Genomic DNA, 16,963 nt, shown 5'->3' with positions numbered 1-16,963 from the left:
GGGGCACCCCTTGTTCAGCTATGCTTACATGTCTTCTTCACTGTCCACCTTCCCCACAGACTGTGAGCTTCAGAGAGCAGGGACCCAGTTAGCTCAACACACAGTGAAGGGCTTAAGTAGTGAAGGCAGTTAGGAGGTGGAGCTAGAAAGACAGCCAGTCCATGAAGTGTTCATCAGGGCAGATGGGGCTTGGGCAAGCATCATTGAAAAGGATCAAAATAGAGGTAGTGGGGTGGCCTTCTCAGTAGGCCAGCCACCCCCCACTACCCAGGAAATGTGGAGAGATTTGGGAATAGCATGACCTCTTATCATGGTCAGGGAAACTCCTTGGAGCCAGTTCACCAACCCCCTCACCCTTGTCAAGCAGAACAGGCATCTACTTTCCTACTTCTCCCCTAGGCCACGGTTCTTTACCTTGAACCTGAAGGGCTCTTAAAAAATCCTGGTTCTCGTTTGGCAATGTAGCTCATTTGGCAGGGCATTTGCCCAGCATGCATGAGGCCCCGGGTTCAGTCTCCAGCACCACAGAGGCCTGGTGTCTTGGTGCATGCTTGTAATTCCAGCCCTTGTAGGTAGAAGCAGGGGAATCTGAAGTTCAAGGTCGTTCTTAGCTACATAGTGACTCTGAAGCCTGCCCCACAACAGCCTGGGCTACCTTGCCTCCAAATAAACAAAAAAGTGCTACAGTCCCTTTTCGCCCTCTGAGCAGCCACTGCAACAACATCACTGAAAGACAGGGGGCTCAGGGTACAAATCCTACTACCATCAGCCAAACCAGGCCCACAGGAGGCCCGATCCCAGATCATGGATAAACCTGCTCCAGTTTCCACAGACACGACTAGTTTCCCCCTGGGACCACCCATGCAGATAATGAGCTACTTGCTTTGCAGACATTTACTGAACACTTGAGAGGCAGGATGCAAGAGCTGAAGGCAGTGGCCCTGGGCACACAACCTTGATGGTCACATATGGGAAGAAGAGAATTCTGAAGAATCCTAGACTGGCATGACCCTCATAGGGAGATATGGGAGGCTTCAGAGGACAATGATTCCTTGACAAACACTAAGAAACAAGAAGACATTAGGTGGCCCACAGGTGGTTGGACCCTCTGAAGTCTTTTCAACTGTCCCCATCTTCATAGTAGGTGGAAGGTGTTATCTGGTACCCTAGTGGGCAGAGACTCTCTCCTGTGTTACCCCTGGACCATCTCTGTGTCTTCCAGAAGCAGACTCCTGGACTGTAGGCACCCTGAACATCAGCTTACAGAGCAGGATACAGATGACAGACATGTGGATGAAGAGTCTCTTCACCTGCTGCAGGATTATTGCTTTGGAAATGATGAGACCCCTGAGGCTTGGGGGAGGAAGCCAGGAGGCTTGCACAGACGGCCAGAGTCAGCTGGGCAAGGCTGAGGCTAAAGTGGTCCAGGAGAAAGGGTTAGAGGGGATTCCTGAGATGCTCCTACACAAGTCCTTGGGGTTTCTGGGCCTGCCTGACCAGGGTCTGGTTTAAGTAATTGGATGTGCTGCCTCACACCCTGCAAGTCTCCCTGCCTGCCTAATGCTGGGTGTAGCCTGGAGCAGAGGGACTAGAGTGGGGATTTAGCAGTGAGCCTTGACGGATCTTCCCCTATACTCCACATGCACACAGTGCCAGTAACTTCCAGCAGGTGTCAGAAATAGGTGTGGATCACAGGAGGCCTACAGTTGACAGGATTCATGGCTGTGCCCAACAGAGGTCAGGTCCTTCCCTTTCTGAACACCAAGCATCTCTAGAGGGCCATACTCTCCTCATGTGACAGGAGGGGAGCACTAGCCCAAAGGGCACTCAAACTCAGGAGCCAGAAAGAAGCTAAGGACTAGTGCAATAAACAGCCCAGAGAGGAATGAGGAAGCAGGCATCAGCCCATGGGAACACAGCTTGTCAGAGTGTGTATTATTCATTGGGAGAGCCAACCAGGCACAAATACAGTCCCACTATAGACACAGGTATAGCCCATCCTGCAGCTGCCCTCCCTCTAAAATGAGGAAGAAGTCTCATAGACAGTACCTAGTGAAGTCTGGGTCTTCCCCGTGGTCACCGCCATGTGATATGTACGGCAGCTCGCATAGGCAGGCCAGCTGTTCGGCTCTACAGCAGCAGCATAAGCCCCTCTGCCATGATAATATCCAGCAGCTTCCTGCTGCCTAGAATGGCCTGTCCCTGCCTTGACAGAGAAACAAAAATGGCCTGAATGACCTCCTCCAGGCCACGACTGGCTAACATCAACTGGCACAACACAGCATCTTGATGGGCTAGAGTCTAGGCTATGCCTCAATTGCTGGGAGGTTCAAGCATCATCTCTTTGTAGGGCTCGGTTTCTTCATCTATACCTTATAGGAGTTAAGTGGATAAGCCAGCACAACAAATACCACAGACCCATGGCTATACTGCAGGTGAAGGCAGGGTTATCCTACTGGATCCTTATATCTCTGAGATGCCTCCATATCCAGGGCTGCTACAGACCCAGAGAGAAAGCCAGAGGCCCCCATGATAAACCTTCTCAGGCTTTTATTAGAGAGGGTCAGCCCTTGCAGATGGCCATGCATGATGATACAACATGGGTGTTATCGTAACACCTCAAAGGTCCTGTGGCTCATGGCTGCCTGGAGCGTCTGAGTGCTTGGGTCCTGAGTGCAGAGTAGGAACCCCGATCCACCACTTGCTGTCTGTGAGACAATAGCATCACTTAGCCTTGCTGAGAATCCTGTTCTCGTGTGTGAACCAGGGTGTATGTGAACTGGCCTCATTGGACAGCATGTATGAAACACACTACGAGAGCCCAGCTCTCAGAAACTGATGCTGTGGCTAAAATAACCACTTTCTTGCTTTCTTGACTATGTCCTTTCTTCTCGCCTTCTCTCCACCTCCCTGTACCTCTTGACGAAGCTGGTAGCAGCAACGGTCTTCCTATCTTCCATCAAGCCAGACTCCTTGCTAACAGAACCCAAGTCTGTCTGCAGAATCTCCTCCTCCAGCCCCAAGGTGACCCCATCCTCAGCTCAAGGGTAAATCCTGGTTAGCCTGAACCAATCGCAGTGTGCCTTCTCCATTGCCAGTGATTGGTTTAGAGTGGGCATGTGACCAAGTGCTAGCCAATGAGGTGTAAGGGAAAGTAGGCTGGGGGCTTCTAGGCAAGGTTTCCTCTCTTAAGAGAAATTCAGAGGAAATGTCTCCTGTTCTATACATAAGGTCTGGGTCTGATATGATGCCTGGAGCTGTGGCAGCCATCTTGTTGTCATTAGGGAAGTTGACCAAAGATAGCCAGCCATAGCCAAAGTAAGGCCAGTCAGGCAGAGAACAAGGGGAGGACTTGGTTCTCATTGGCAGCCCGTATTTAGCAACCTTGTCAGAGGAGGAAAGGCCTAGCTACAGGAGAAAAACCTCATCTAGGGGTTGCCAAGGCGAACACAGGTGTAGCCTTGTTTCTTCATCTCCATCACCAAATACGTTCCTCAGACTCTGTCCAAGGTGGTGACAGTCAGTACAATCCGCCCCTCCCCGACTTCCACGGGTCTCATAAAGTAGCCCACTGCTGGCACACTACTGGTGTAGGATTATAGGAGAGACACACAGGTATGAGAAGCAGAAGGGCATCATTCAGGAAGGGGCCTCACTCCAGCACTGACATCCAGAAGACAATTGCCATGGTTACAGAAACCCCTTAAGTAGAGACGCCTGGGTCTAAGGCCAGGAGTCAGGGAGGACAGAGAGCCTACTAGAGCCTGCAAACCGCTCTACCTTATTGGAGAACAGGCATTCCCAAGGCTACCTAGGCAAGGATTTGAATTCCAGACTGAGTAGCAGACTTCTGGAGTGTAGGTCACTACTAACCCTCATATGGAGACACTGTAGCATGGGGATGAGGGGTTCCAGGAAAGAAGGGGAGCCCACCCAGCCCCTGCTCACAGAGAAGACAGGGGAAGGACATCTGTGAAGGCTCTGCCAGCGCCTTCACATTTCTAATAACTGAAGTTGGGGGCAGGGCTGGAGTGGGGTGCCTGGTTGTTTGTTTGTTGGAGCTGATGGCAGCACGGAGCCTGACCTTTAAGGCTTCAAATACAGCATTTCAGGCAGCGCCAGCGGGAGAACGCAGCTGCGGAAGGAAGTTATCAAGACTGAAATGCCATGTAGGCTGGAAACTCAGGCAGAGCAGGGGCTTCTACCTGTCTGCGGCACACCTGCCCCTCAGTGCCCACCCTCCTGCCTAGTGGCAAAGATGTCCTTCCCAATGAGACCCAGAAAGCTTAGGTGACCCTGAAACAACACAGGGACATTGGTATCAAGTCTTACCTCCCCCACCCTCCCCAACCAAACACAAAGGCCCTCTCCTGAAGTGCACCCAAGGAGACCTGCTTGGTCCTAACTGCTCCCTCATCCCAGGCTGCAGTTGTGGCTATTTAAGACAAATGCTTGCACATCCCAGCACGCAGATGACCACATAGGGGATCTTCCTTCAAGCTGTATGCACTGAGCCTGAGCCCACATATAAACATGTGTCTGAAGGCTCACTTCCCTCTCCTTGGGCCTCAGTTTCCCTGCATATGAGACCTGGGCATCTGGCTCCTATGCAGCTTTGGTGGCTGTGACCCTCCTAAATCCAGTACACACACAAGGCCCATAGTGTCCAGCCAGTTTTGCCCAGGTTCCTTGCCCCTTCAGAAACACCCCTTGCCTTACAGGCTCCTGGGCCAGTTATAGGCACCTCTGCCCTTCCTTACCGAAACCCCTTCTCAAATTGTACAGAACCTTGGGCCATCCCACCTCCCAACATCCTGACTTTGAGGGCACTAATAAAGTTAAATGGACAGTTCTTTCAGACGTCGGGACCATCGGGCTAAGACTTGGCTAGCCCCAAAGGCCAGTGCCCTGACGCGGGGTACCAGGACAGCCAATTTCACAAAGATTCAGCACATAACAAAATGCATCTTTGAATCTCACTGGAGATACTCTGAATAGAGCGCAGAAGGTCACCAGGTTCAAGTTTAGATTCTGAATGGTGACTGCTGACTGCCTGGACGTCTTGCATTGGGCAGAGACCCTAAACCTGCTACAGATGCTCCTTGCCTTTCAGTGTGCAAATGAGAAGTGTGCAGAGAGGGAAACCCACCAGCCTAAGGTCACACAGCAAAAGGTCTTCCAAATTGCCAGGACCTTGCCCTTCTCCATGTGACCCCTACAGACTTTCTCCATACAAGGGCTACTTGCAGAGACACTTCACTACTCAAAGGCCGCATAGAGCTCCTCTGAGTTCCAAGCCCTCCAGTGAATCTGAATACCATTCAGTTTGCAGAAATTTGAATTACAAGGACATAGCCTCTGTGTGTGTGTTTTCTTTGCAGACTGTCATCCTGCCAGTTGGTAGATGATCAAACTTTCTAGCTCAGCCTTAACTCAGGCTGTTCCTGACATAAAAGTTTGCAAAACATGGGTCTTCACAAGCAGAAGGCTTTGTTTCTCACCGCCTGCGTTCGCCCACCAAGTTCTGGCATTCACATCAAAGGCAGGTACAGAAGGTGGGCACGGCAAGCACATTCTGGCTGCGGAGATAAACTGTCATGTGCCTGCACTGCGCACACACATAGAGGCATGGACACATTTGAGTTCATATGTGCCTGTATGCATATACCTGCACCTGTGTGTGTGTGAAAACAAGTATGCATATATACACCTACACATATGCATACAAACACCATGCTAGCACAAATACTGCTAAGCACACACCTACTCACAGGCACACAAGTAGTCATGTAAACGAGCATGATGTATATCTAATACATTTGCAAAGGCATACATGAACACAGAGATATAGGCAATCTTACCTACAAGCATACATACGCACTCAGGCCAAAGTAAGGCCCCTGTACAACAGGAAAGCCCCAGAAACCATAACTTGGCCCAGGTCCTTATAGGATATGACTGAATACTGGATGCCATAGGTAAGGGGACAGGTGCACTGAGGGCTGGCACAGCTGTATTTGAGTACCCTCCTAGATCCAGGGCCTGGAAGTAGGTCTATCCCTCATGATCCATGCCATCCCTACTCTAGGAGGTAGCACAGAGACCTCAAAACCCAGAGAAGCCTAGTATGTACCCAAGGTCATTAACTATTGGAAGGGGCACTCTCAAGGGCACACCAAGAGGGCAGTGCTCAGAAAGAACTGGCCATCTATCTGGAAAGAAGTAACCCAGTGGAAACAAGGGGCTCAGGATCTAAGGAAACGGGAGGGAGACTGATTGGGGTGGGGGTGTCTCCTTTCCTGTTCCCTTTGTCTGATGAGCATCATTTTTAAGGTTGGGAGATATGGTTAATGACCAACAGGAAAGATTTCCTCTCCTCCTCTTTCTCTGCTAAACAATTAGGCTAATCTAACCCAAAGTGGGTCAGTCAGAAGCAAAGAGATTTCAAGGTACCCAAGGTACCAGGCCCAGATAACCTCATGTGCACACAAAGAACAGGCCTGATTGGGGTGGATCACGCTTCATCCTTGCTAGAATGGAGTGTGGAGAGGGGATGGAAGACAGAACCCCACGCTTGTCTTCTTAGAGTGTTGAAATGTTAGATTCCAAAGATCTGAGAAGACAGGAAACTGAGGCCAGGAGGAAAGGATCTCGGCCCAGGGAAGCCACCTGGATGAGAAGGCTGGGCTGAGTTTGCTGGGTTTGCTCTTGACCGAAACCCAACCAAAGAGTCCCCTCCCCCACACACAGCTGAGCAAGGTCTCCTAGTAAGCCCCATTCCCAACAGGCTCAGTCACTAGCATCAACAGTAGCTGGGGACAAAAAAAAAAAATCAGATCAGACCAGATAGATAAGGGTGTCTGTGGGGCCATAAGGAACAGCAGGACCAGGATAGGGGACAGGATCAAGGGTGGAGACAACCACACGTATTGATGAGTCTCACAGGGGCAGGACAGGACTTGTTTGCATAAGGTCAAGGCTCAAGCTGTGTGCATGTGAAGGACAGAACTCCTGATTCCTTAAGGAAGTCCCACAAAACCTTCTGTAGGGACTCCAGAAGCACTTGTGGGCATTTCAGTCTCAGTGGTCGTCTTCACTGACACCCTCCTCACCCCTGAGGTCCTTAGTGACACTAATGTGGTTCTTGAGGTTGCAAAGAACGAGAGAAAAAAAGGAAGGTAAAAAAAATTTTAAAGAAAAAAAAAGTACAAACCACACATACACTTCCCTCCGGGGATACGAATATTGATTCTGTAGCTTCTTGTTTAGATAGTGGGCACCAGGAAAAACAAACCTGTCATGAGGAGAATCTCCTCAGCGAGTTGTAGGCCTGCATCTGTGATGGGAAAGCCATCACTATTACCTTGAGGGCCTTAGGCAGCAGTGCCCCTCCCACATCTAGGGCCCAATCACTGGAAGACACAGATCAAGGGTTCCCAGGCCATTTTGGAATGGGTTGAGGACTGCAAGTAAATACCTTTTCCAGAAAGAGACCATTCTCATCCCATACACAATGCTACCCTGCAGGGCCTGCCTTCTTTGACCCCTAAAGCTGCAGGCAACCTCTAAATATCAATGGGCCCTTAAGAATCTAAGACTTTCTACCCCAACCCTACCTGTTGTGTGCAGACAGCACACTCTCAAGCACCTAGAGGGTCCAAGTCTTCTGAAGTCTTGTGGGCCTGGCAAAATAGCTGGGAGCCTCCAACTTCATATATGCATTAAAAACCAGGTCCTATCATCCCCCTGACCTTTCTTTCTAGAATCATAATAGAATCTGGAAATGGAGTCACACACACACACACACACACACACACACACACACACACACCCACCACTGCGGCTGAGCACCCTGCTCGGCAGGCTTTGCCACAGTTAAAGTACTAGGACAAGGACAATTCTGGGCCCCGGGGACATTCCATGATGACCAGCATGCACACAAGGAGGGTGGCATGTACAGTAGAGCTGGTAGGGTAGCCTTGGCCATAGATGGCCCCTCAGGCTTGCAGGACACCCAGAGGAGAAAGAGGGACAAAGCAGGCAAGGTCACAGAGGCTGGCTGTTGGGGGGGGGAGGGGAGGGGTGTGGGAAGAGTTCACCCACCTCCCACATTCTCCTCCTTTTCATTTTCCTCCTAAAACACTTGAGTTTTTAGCTCCTCTCTCTACCTCCTGGGCTCCAATCATGACTTCCCCTTGGGGTTGACAGAACATCCTCTCTCAGTCCTTTTAGGAGATGTGGGCTTCAGGCTGTCCTTTTCTCTTTGTGTGTCTCAGTGCCCCAGTCTGGGGATTCTGAGGACAAGCTGGTAATACGGGTGAGAAAGGCATCTTGGCTCAGTGAGGGGAATCCACCATGAGCCTCTTAACATCCTCCACCGCCAGTCACCAGTGACGTTTGGATATGGGTCGAGGGCGGTTGTGGCAAGTAGAGACAGGAAGGAAGTCAGAATCAGGCATGGTGGCACACATTTTAATCCCAGTACTCAAAGGTCTATATATGTACTGGTGTATATAGTGAAGCCTTGTCTCAAGAAAGAAAGAAGGAAAGAAAGAAAGAGAGAGAGAGAAAGAGAGAGAGAGAGAGAGAGAGAGAGAGAGAGAGAGAGAGAGAGAGAGAAAGAAAGAGGAAGTAAGTTAACCCAGGGGGGAACTGTGAATGACAGGCAGCTGAGGTTCCAAAGCCTTGGAACTTGATGCAGATATGAACAGTCACTGCCTTGCTGCCCAAGAGAGTTGTAGCTGCCCACCGGAGGCTGCCCTTCCCACTGGCTCTCCACACTAGCCTCTCTAGATGGTATTATTTCAGTAGGGAAAATCAAGGCAAGGTCATCTCAAAAGAGAGGCCCAGCTCCAGAGGACAAAACAGAGCATGGAAGGCTTCTTGACACCCAGCATGCCTTCAAACTGTGTCCTCCAAGAAGCTGACAGGGTCCACTGGATGCATTTGCGGTGCTGAGAGCTGGTAGCATCTACTTCCATTCAAGTAGAGTGGAGAAGGAGCCGCTGACTGCTGAAGGGCTCACTTGATCTACTTGTGGTGCCTGCTTTACTTTGGGGTCAGTGTCTCCCCGGAGACGTGTGTGGAGGGGAATCTGGGAGAAGATTCCTCAGACTATGGGGATACCCATTTTAAAGTGGGCCTTTTCCCTTTTCAGGTTAGCCTGACATTTCTAGCCAGGAGGAGTAGCCGGATAAGAGTACAGTGTGGAGGGCAGAAAGACTAAAGGTCTCCCCCAGATTCTCAACCCCAGGAGGGGTGCAGACACCTGGCAGCGGTGCATTCTATTGACAAGGTGCATTCTATTGACAATGGCAGCTGGCCTGGAAGCTTCACCCCTCCCTCCTGAGAAAGCTGCAGCAGGTTGTTGGAAAGATGGGGGGGACCCACACATGTAATATTACCTCCTACCAACAGGGAGAGCCACAGAGAGGTGGAGACTTACTCTGCAGCCCAGACAGACACGCGTCACCCACCATTAACCATAGCTAGACTGACGCATGCCCTGTCACGGCGCTGCTCCTTGTTTGCCCACCCAGAAGAGAAGCACTTATGTACTCTGACAGACATTCATTTGTTGGGGGTGCAAGCCTTTCAGGGCCCCCTCACTGCTTCCAGACCATGCCAGAGGAAGGGAGGCACCAAACCTACCCCATCACTAGAGCAGAGCTAGGTTAAGAGGTGCCGCCAGGTGGGGACTCTATTCAGCACTTAACCATTATTCCACTAAGCAGGGGACAGAGAACCCAGGGATAACACAGGACTGGGTACAGGGATGCAACAGAAAAGACAAAAAGGCAAGCAGGCCAGGTTAGGCACAGAGTGATGAGAGGAGGTACGATGAGAGAGGAGGGAACCCCAAAGCTGGAGTGTGGGGCAACAATGAGAGACAGGATACATCAGGGCCATTAGCAGCAAGAAATACCACTCAGCCAGCAACACTGGCTGGCCTGACCACTGGGGTGGGCGTAAATGGGAACAGAATGGAGCAGGTGAAAGGGAGTGTGCGCTGTGTTAGGACTCCATCCTCCGAGACACGAGAATATACACACCCACGCATGACACATGTATCTGAAACCCCGATGCAGATCCAGGTAGGGCGAGAGAGGCCCCTCTTCCTCAAACCAAAGTCTCCGTCCTCCCTCCAGTGGTAACTCCTCTGCCCTTTGCAATCTAATGGCTTGGTTCATTTCACCGGATGGCAGACAGCCACGATGCCAGAGCGATCACAGGGATAACGGCCACCAGATCCTAAACCCGCATTTGATTAAAGCCGAGCAGTTTGAGAAGCTGAGCTCCCTTCCCACAGCCCCACACTCAGGAGGGTATTCTTGATCATTGAGGGCCCTCCCCATGGAAGGCTTGTTAGCCCAGGACCAGGAGGCTGATAGTCCTACTTTCCATCTTGAAAGTCCACCTGTATTAGTGTCCTCCTAGCCTGGCCACTCTGATCCAAGAAAAGGTTAAAGGATGCTACTCACCCCTGAGCAGCCCATAGAGCACTGTGGCCCCAGCAGCAGCCCCAGCCTTTTATGTCAGTTTAACAAAAGCCCTAACTCAGAACCAGCGCAGTCACTGGGAGGGGTCTACAAGAGTCCCCTTCCTCCCTCCAAGGATCAATAAATATCTGCATCCATGGGACCAGGGCAACTGAAGGGCGCTGCCCGTCATGGTAAATCCTCCTGGATGTCACACATTCATCACCTCTCCCTAGACCCATGAGCCTCAGCCCCTCTCTCATCCTCTAATTATGGATTGCAAGACATGTCCCAAACCCTCGAATTAACTCCAAACTACATCAACAAGGGAAGATGTCCAGCTGGAAATGTGCGGCTGTAGTCACGCCCTCCTAACATCTTCTGGCTGAGAGCAGAGGTGTACACTGTGGACAGGGTCTTACATTGCCCTAAGGGAGACCCAGCAGCTGTGTGAGGCAGTGCACGCGCAGGGAAGGGGAGAGAGGTCAGAAGAGGTAGAAAGAGACGACTACTTAAACCTTCATTGGAGGAGCTGGGAAATGGCTAGGAAAGAAAAAAAATGGCTTGGCTTTGAAGAGAGGAAAAAAAAGAACAATAAAAAACATGCTTTTGCTCTTTTTAAACACTGTAGTTTCGATCCAGTCTCGTCACAGCAAATGAAAGACAATACCACAACCCACCAACCCTTGAACTTCCCTGCACTCCCCCATCCACTCGTGAAAAATCCAGACAGCTGACAGAGGACACGTCCGTGCGGCACCTGTAATTTGCCAACTGATCACCCTCCTGAACACGGCTGGGCTGTGTGAGGAGAGTGATGATAAAGAAGAGGACAGGGAGACAGACTCCGAGCCCTGCTTCATCTGAGTTTGGTTTTTCCTCATCTGGGAGAACCTACCAGCTGAAGTAGTCAGGCTCTGTGGCAGAACCGGGGTCTCCTACCCAAGGGCAGAACTGCCGTTATGACGCAGACTAGTCAGGCTCTTTTCTGGGGCCAGACCCTTCCCTCTCGTGCCCAAACCTAGGCCAGGACATTCGTGAAGGAGTCTGGGGACAGGTGGCTCCTCAAAGCTGAGGACAGACAACAGAAACACGGTGGTCGCCATGACCCAAAGGGTGTCTGGACACTGGCATATGGCTGAGGCATGGTGTCAAGAAAGAGATGTTGTCCTAAAGGCCACATGCAGAATACCCGCTCCTTATCCAGACACATCTGCCCGACTTTGCCAGCTCTTGGGGAAGGTGAGGAGGCTCAGACTGACCATAACCACTAGCAAAAGCTGGCAGAACCTGGAAATGCTATTTCCCAGTTGGTAGCAGGAGCGATAGTGTCAGCATCAGGGGCAGCCAGGGGTCCTCACCATCATTCACCTTCTGACCCAACCCCAGCACCTTCACCTCCTTATTGAGCTCTCTGGGGACGTCCCCTCAGGTGGGCGACCATGAACAGGTGACATTGACCAAAGCAAGAAGGTGCTGGCACCCTCTGCATCCAGTATCTCTCCCACTCCTGAAGGAAAAGGCCCAAGAAGACAGGTGTGGATGTAACCCCACGTCTGACTCTAAAGCGCCAGGTTCCCACCAGGGATCAAACACAGGGTAGATGCGTGGCTCCAAGTCTACGGGGCAGGGGTCGCTGGCCATTCTCTCGACCAACCCCAGGTTCCTCTATCACCGGACAGTGGCAGGAGTATCAGCCGGCAGACTCGACCCCCCGCCCCATCCCTAAGCTTGAAGATGTTTTCCTCTGTCCCGTTGCGGGGGGGGGGGTGTTGGGGGCGGTCTATGGGAAGCAGGGGCACCGCAAGGAAGTTTCGCGACGCAGCCAGAAGCTCCCGGACCCTGGCTGCCAGCCCACGGGGGTTTGTAGCCTCCATCCTCACTTGCAGCATGCCATGGGAACCAGAGCCCCCGCCCCGACACCCGGCGTGGAGGGGCAGACGAGGGCTGAGGGGCGCAAGGGTGCGCGGGGGCTCCGCGGGGTCCCGCGGCCGGCCGAGGCCACTTACGTGTGCTGCTGGGGGAAGCTGTAGGCAGAGGCGCCGGGGGCGGTGAGCAGCGGTAAAAGCAGCAGAGGCGGCAGCAATAGCAAGAGCGGGCGTGCGGGCCCGGACGCTGGGCCCCGGGGGTCAGGGCAGGGCCGGGGGCCGCGACCGGGCCAGGGGCGAGCGGTCCGCACCGGGCCGGGCCAAGAAGCGCCGCAGGTCCGAGCCGGCACCGCCATGTTTCCATTCAAGATGCGGCGCCGCGGGGAGGGAGGGGGGACGGCGGCGGCGGGATGGAGGGGGGGGCGCGGGCGGCGGGCTGCGGGCGGCAAGCCGGCCTCTTCTCCACCGTCTCCGCGCGGGGCCTCCGGGGCTGCACTGGCTGCAGCGCCTCTGCGGGCTGCGCGCAACGATCACCCCGCCGCGCTGGCTCCAAGCGCTTTGAGCGCCTGGCCCGGGACTGGCGCTCAAATAGCGGCCGCCGCCAACCTGCCGGCGCCGCCCTCCCCTGTCGCTCCCTCCCTCCCTCCCTCTTCTTGGCCGGCCCGCCTCCGCGCGCCCCCGCCGCGGCCACGCGCCCGCCTGTGCCCGCGCGCCCCTCGTCCCCGTTCACCCCCGAGCCTGCCCTACTGGCTCGCGCAACCGATCCGAATCCAAGCTTGCGAGTCCTGAGCCCCAGCCGTGGTCCCAGCGCCTAGTGCACGTCCCTGCCCCCACACCTCAGACCCAGGAACTCCTCTCGGCCCTGTGAGTGAGAACTCTCCTAGGCGATCGCACACATGACCCTTCTGGGGCTCGACCTTCAACAGGCTTAAGGCCTGGAGTCACAGGTTTAATGGTGGAATGTCAGGCTTCTGCAGACTACAGAGGAGGATGGCAGTACTGTGACATCCACAGTAGCTCCAGCTACCTCAAGATTTCTTCCTGTGGGTATCGGGGGGGGGGGGGGCGCAGGGGGAAGCCCTTGGCCGAAAAACGGATCTTGGTTCTTTGGTTCTCCTAGTTCCTTGGGAGGGAATCTGAGTCCAGCGGCACAGATGTGAGGATTGAGGGAAGCAGGATACCCCAGCTCTTGCTTTGCTCCACCTTACTGCTCAGACAACACGTGCTGGGGAGCCCAAGCCTCAGCTCCCTGGACTTGCACAGCCTCTGGTCAGACTAGTTCAAGAGGCAGGGAGCTCAGTCTGGCATAAACCACTTATTTTTGTCCTAGTAGGCCCTGACACATCCCTGCTGGAGTTACAGCGATGAGGTGTGTGTGACATTCAGCTCCTCAGAGTGTGGGCCACCTTCTCAGAGCCCACCTATTTCTTATGAATACTCCTGTAGGTCCACAGTGCCATTTCCAGGATGCAATGAGAAAGGGGTGAATGTCTGGTAGCAGAAGCACTCACAGTTTCAAAGAGCATCCTAAGGAACTACTCGCTGGCCCTTGAGATCCACTCTGCCCCCCCCCCCAGCCTCGACCCACACTGATGAGGATGCTCTTGGTCAGCCTGACATGGGACCCCTTTAACAGTGGCTGCCCACAGACTCTGCTTATTAACTGTTGGCTGGCTCAGTACAGAGATGCCCAGGGACTCTCATCTCATGCCTGGGTAGGTCACCCATCATATACTCATAGCAGACTTTTCAGAGAGAGAGAACAGTGAGTGGCCTCTGAACTGAGGGGTAGAGGGGTGTTATAGACTCAGGACAACTTTTACTTGATTTTCAACCCTGCTGGGGGCTTCCCATCTTTGCCCCATTCCTAAAAGTTAAGGCTTGACAAGAGGCTTCATCTGCCTCTTCTCTTAATTTGAGTGAAGTTTCTGGGGCCAGGTTCAGTATATTATACTGAACACCATGAGGCTCCATCAACAAAGGGGGCCCTAGGTTCTGGGCTCCAAATAGTTCCTGGGACTTGATGGTCAGGAGGGGCCTGGAGGAGTATGGGAGGCTGCATTAGGCCTGCTCTACAGGGAGGCAAGCAGGGGTGTCACTGAGCCAGATGTGTGACTATGTCAAATACCCACCACTCCTTGTCCCCAGCTCTGGACAGATCACCAGGACAGATAAAGAGAATGTCTTGCACTGGAGAGTCAGTAAGCTTGGGCTGAGCCGTCCCCTCCTGTCCTTCTGACACCTGTCTCTAACTCTGCATCCCTCACGTACAGGTAGGACCAGCCTGAGATGTCTGCAACTCCTTCTGGGTAGGTACTTTCCCAAGGCAGATTGCAATGTCCTGACACATGTCAGAGACAGGCTGGCTGACCTTTGATACAAAGATGCCAGTGCTATCCTTGGAGAGCACCCAGGCCATCAAGCACCTGGGGCCAGTCAGTTCAGCAGTGAGAGCTGGAGGCTGGGCATCTCAGTCTCAGCCTCCGCAGATGTGCACCTAATTGAGGCCGCTGGCGCGGAGGGAAAGGCGGGAGATTTTGGTTGACAGGCCGTTAAAGGAAGACAAATAAGGAGGGGAGGTAATTAAGAGTAAATGGGTAGTAAGAGTTTACACATTCCAACTTTGGAGGCTTACAATATCCTTAGCCTCCTGGCAGCTGGCTCCAGCCATAGGTTAAGATCTGGGGAGGGGAAATTGTGGCTTACCAGAGAATAAGATGTCCACAGCAGGCAGGTGGGCTCAGCAGGAAATGGCTAATACCAACCACCTGGCTAAGGTGCCTATGCTGAGTGATGTGGAGTGACAGGGACATGTAACATTGCAGTCAGCAGAAAGGAACCCATCCTTGCCAGGGACCAGGCAGGAGCCATCTCTGTGTGCAAGCCATGTACTGATGTCAGCTCAGTATCTGGAGAGGCTGACAGAGCTTTCTGGAGAACCTACTATGTGCCAAGAAGGTCCTAGGCTCAGCCATAATACCCGAGGGAAGAGGAAGCCTATCAGAACGTTTATCATTCCAGGGCAGCAAGATTCCCACTCTCACCTGCCCTGCCTCTAACCTCCCCTTATCCCTCAAGTCTAAGGGCCAGACAGCAACTTGTTCAGTGAAAACCCTTCCCCTGTGGCCTTACTCCTGCAGTGTCTTCTCCCTGGGGCATGCTCCTTCTTCTCTACCATTTGGACCCAGGATATTCATGAGCCCATCGAGCTACTTATGCCAAGAACTCCTAGAACAGCCTCTCCACAATTGATGGGCCTGCCTATCTCTTCTGCTCTCTTTACAGTCACGCATACCCCTTGGAGTCAGAAAGATACTTATAGTCCCTACTCAGGTCCTATATAGGATAGGGTATGGCCATTTAGGATGGCAAAGACATTTTGGGATAACGAATCAAACAGGTAGCAGTTTAAGGAGCCTGAGAACTATGCTCAGTATCTGACCTGGGAATGGGATGGATCGACTTTGGCAACAGGCATTATGGGTTGTGTAGGCAAGTCCACTTTGTCTCTGAGCCTGTGTCTTCATCCACCTAGTGCCAAACATAAGCCTTATCTGGCAGAAGGAGTCTCAAAACTCAAAGCATGTAATACCCTGAGGGCAAGACGCAGCATTTAGCAAGTGCTTAATGAAGGAAGATATGGGTTTCACACACCTCCTAGGAAGGGCTGGCTCTACACTGAGGCAAGTAGATACTTCCTGGGAAATGAGGAGAGATTCCGACTCAGCCTTGCAAGGTGAACAGAGATATGCTCCCCCAAATGCCCTATTCTAAGCATGGGGCAGATGAACTGTAACCTCCGTATGTAACCAGAAGAGGGCCCCACCTCTGAATGGGGAATGCTGGTTAATTAGGTAGAGCCTAGGCTCGATTCGTGGTTCCTGGAAATTCCCTACTTAGTAGGGGAACACAATGCACAGGGAAGACATGAAAAACACCTCAAACATGCACGATGAGTTTTCAAACATGCACATGATCAAACAGGAATATGATTATTCAGCACTGTGAGGCCTGGGCAGCCAGGAGAGACTTCCTAAAGGGGAGGACCCCTAATGAGGTGCAAAAGGCAGGAAAGAACATGGGTGGCTATGTGCTAGGAAGAGGGCAAAAGAGCATGCCTAGCAGATGGGCTGCACAGAGCCTGGGGGAGGAGCGAGTTGGACCATTTCTCCAGGGACAGTATGTGTAAGTCTCCAAGACTGAGCCCCTAGCAGAGACAGGGAGACAGACAGTGTGGTCTCATGGACAGCATGATGTGAATATGATAAGATGTCAAGGCAGGCAGTCTACCATCATACTCAGGGATCCAGGACCCTGGGTAGCCTCATCCATAAGGAAGGAAAGCAAAAATATGTCAATCATTGTGCAAAGCCCTATCTATGCTGCTTGTAACTAGGTTCATCCCAGCTCAGATTCCATATAGACAGACTTGTTTACACAGCCAGGGTGCTCCTGTCTTGGCTACATGAGGAGTCCTACAGCAGGCATTCCTCAGTGAGATCTGGACCAATCTGCTCATGTTACACATGTGGAAACTGAGGCTTAGGCAAAGGTGGGCTCATCCAAGGGTTCAGTAAACACAAAGACCCAAGGCCCAGACTGGATGTGGGTGTGGCT

General features: G+C 52.5%; 1 protein-coding gene across 6 annotated transcripts in view; it reads right to left on the bottom strand.

The window, feature by feature from the left end:
* Cacna2d2 (calcium voltage-gated channel auxiliary subunit alpha2delta 2) overlaps positions 1-12,702 on the bottom strand; it is a 129,593-nt gene extending 116,891 nt beyond the window's left edge. For all 6 annotated transcript variants that reach the window (XM_028756600.1, XM_028756601.1, XM_028756596.1 and 3 more), the window contains exon 1: positions 12,488-12,702. In XM_028756600.1, the coding sequence (XP_028612433.1) occupies positions 12,488-12,702 (215 nt within the window). The remainder of the gene's footprint in view (positions 1-12,487) is intronic.
* Positions 12,703-16,963: the final 4,261 nt, after the last annotated feature.

The sequence above is a fragment of the Grammomys surdaster genome, unplaced genomic scaffold (assembly GCF_004785775.1).
Source record: "Grammomys surdaster isolate TR1022 unplaced genomic scaffold, NIH_TR_1.0 126131, whole genome shotgun sequence".
NCBI classification, from domain to species: domain Eukaryota; kingdom Metazoa; phylum Chordata; class Mammalia; order Rodentia; family Muridae; genus Grammomys; species Grammomys surdaster.
The sequence above is the reverse complement of the archived record's forward strand: the minus strand, read 5'-3'. Positions and strand labels throughout refer to the sequence as shown.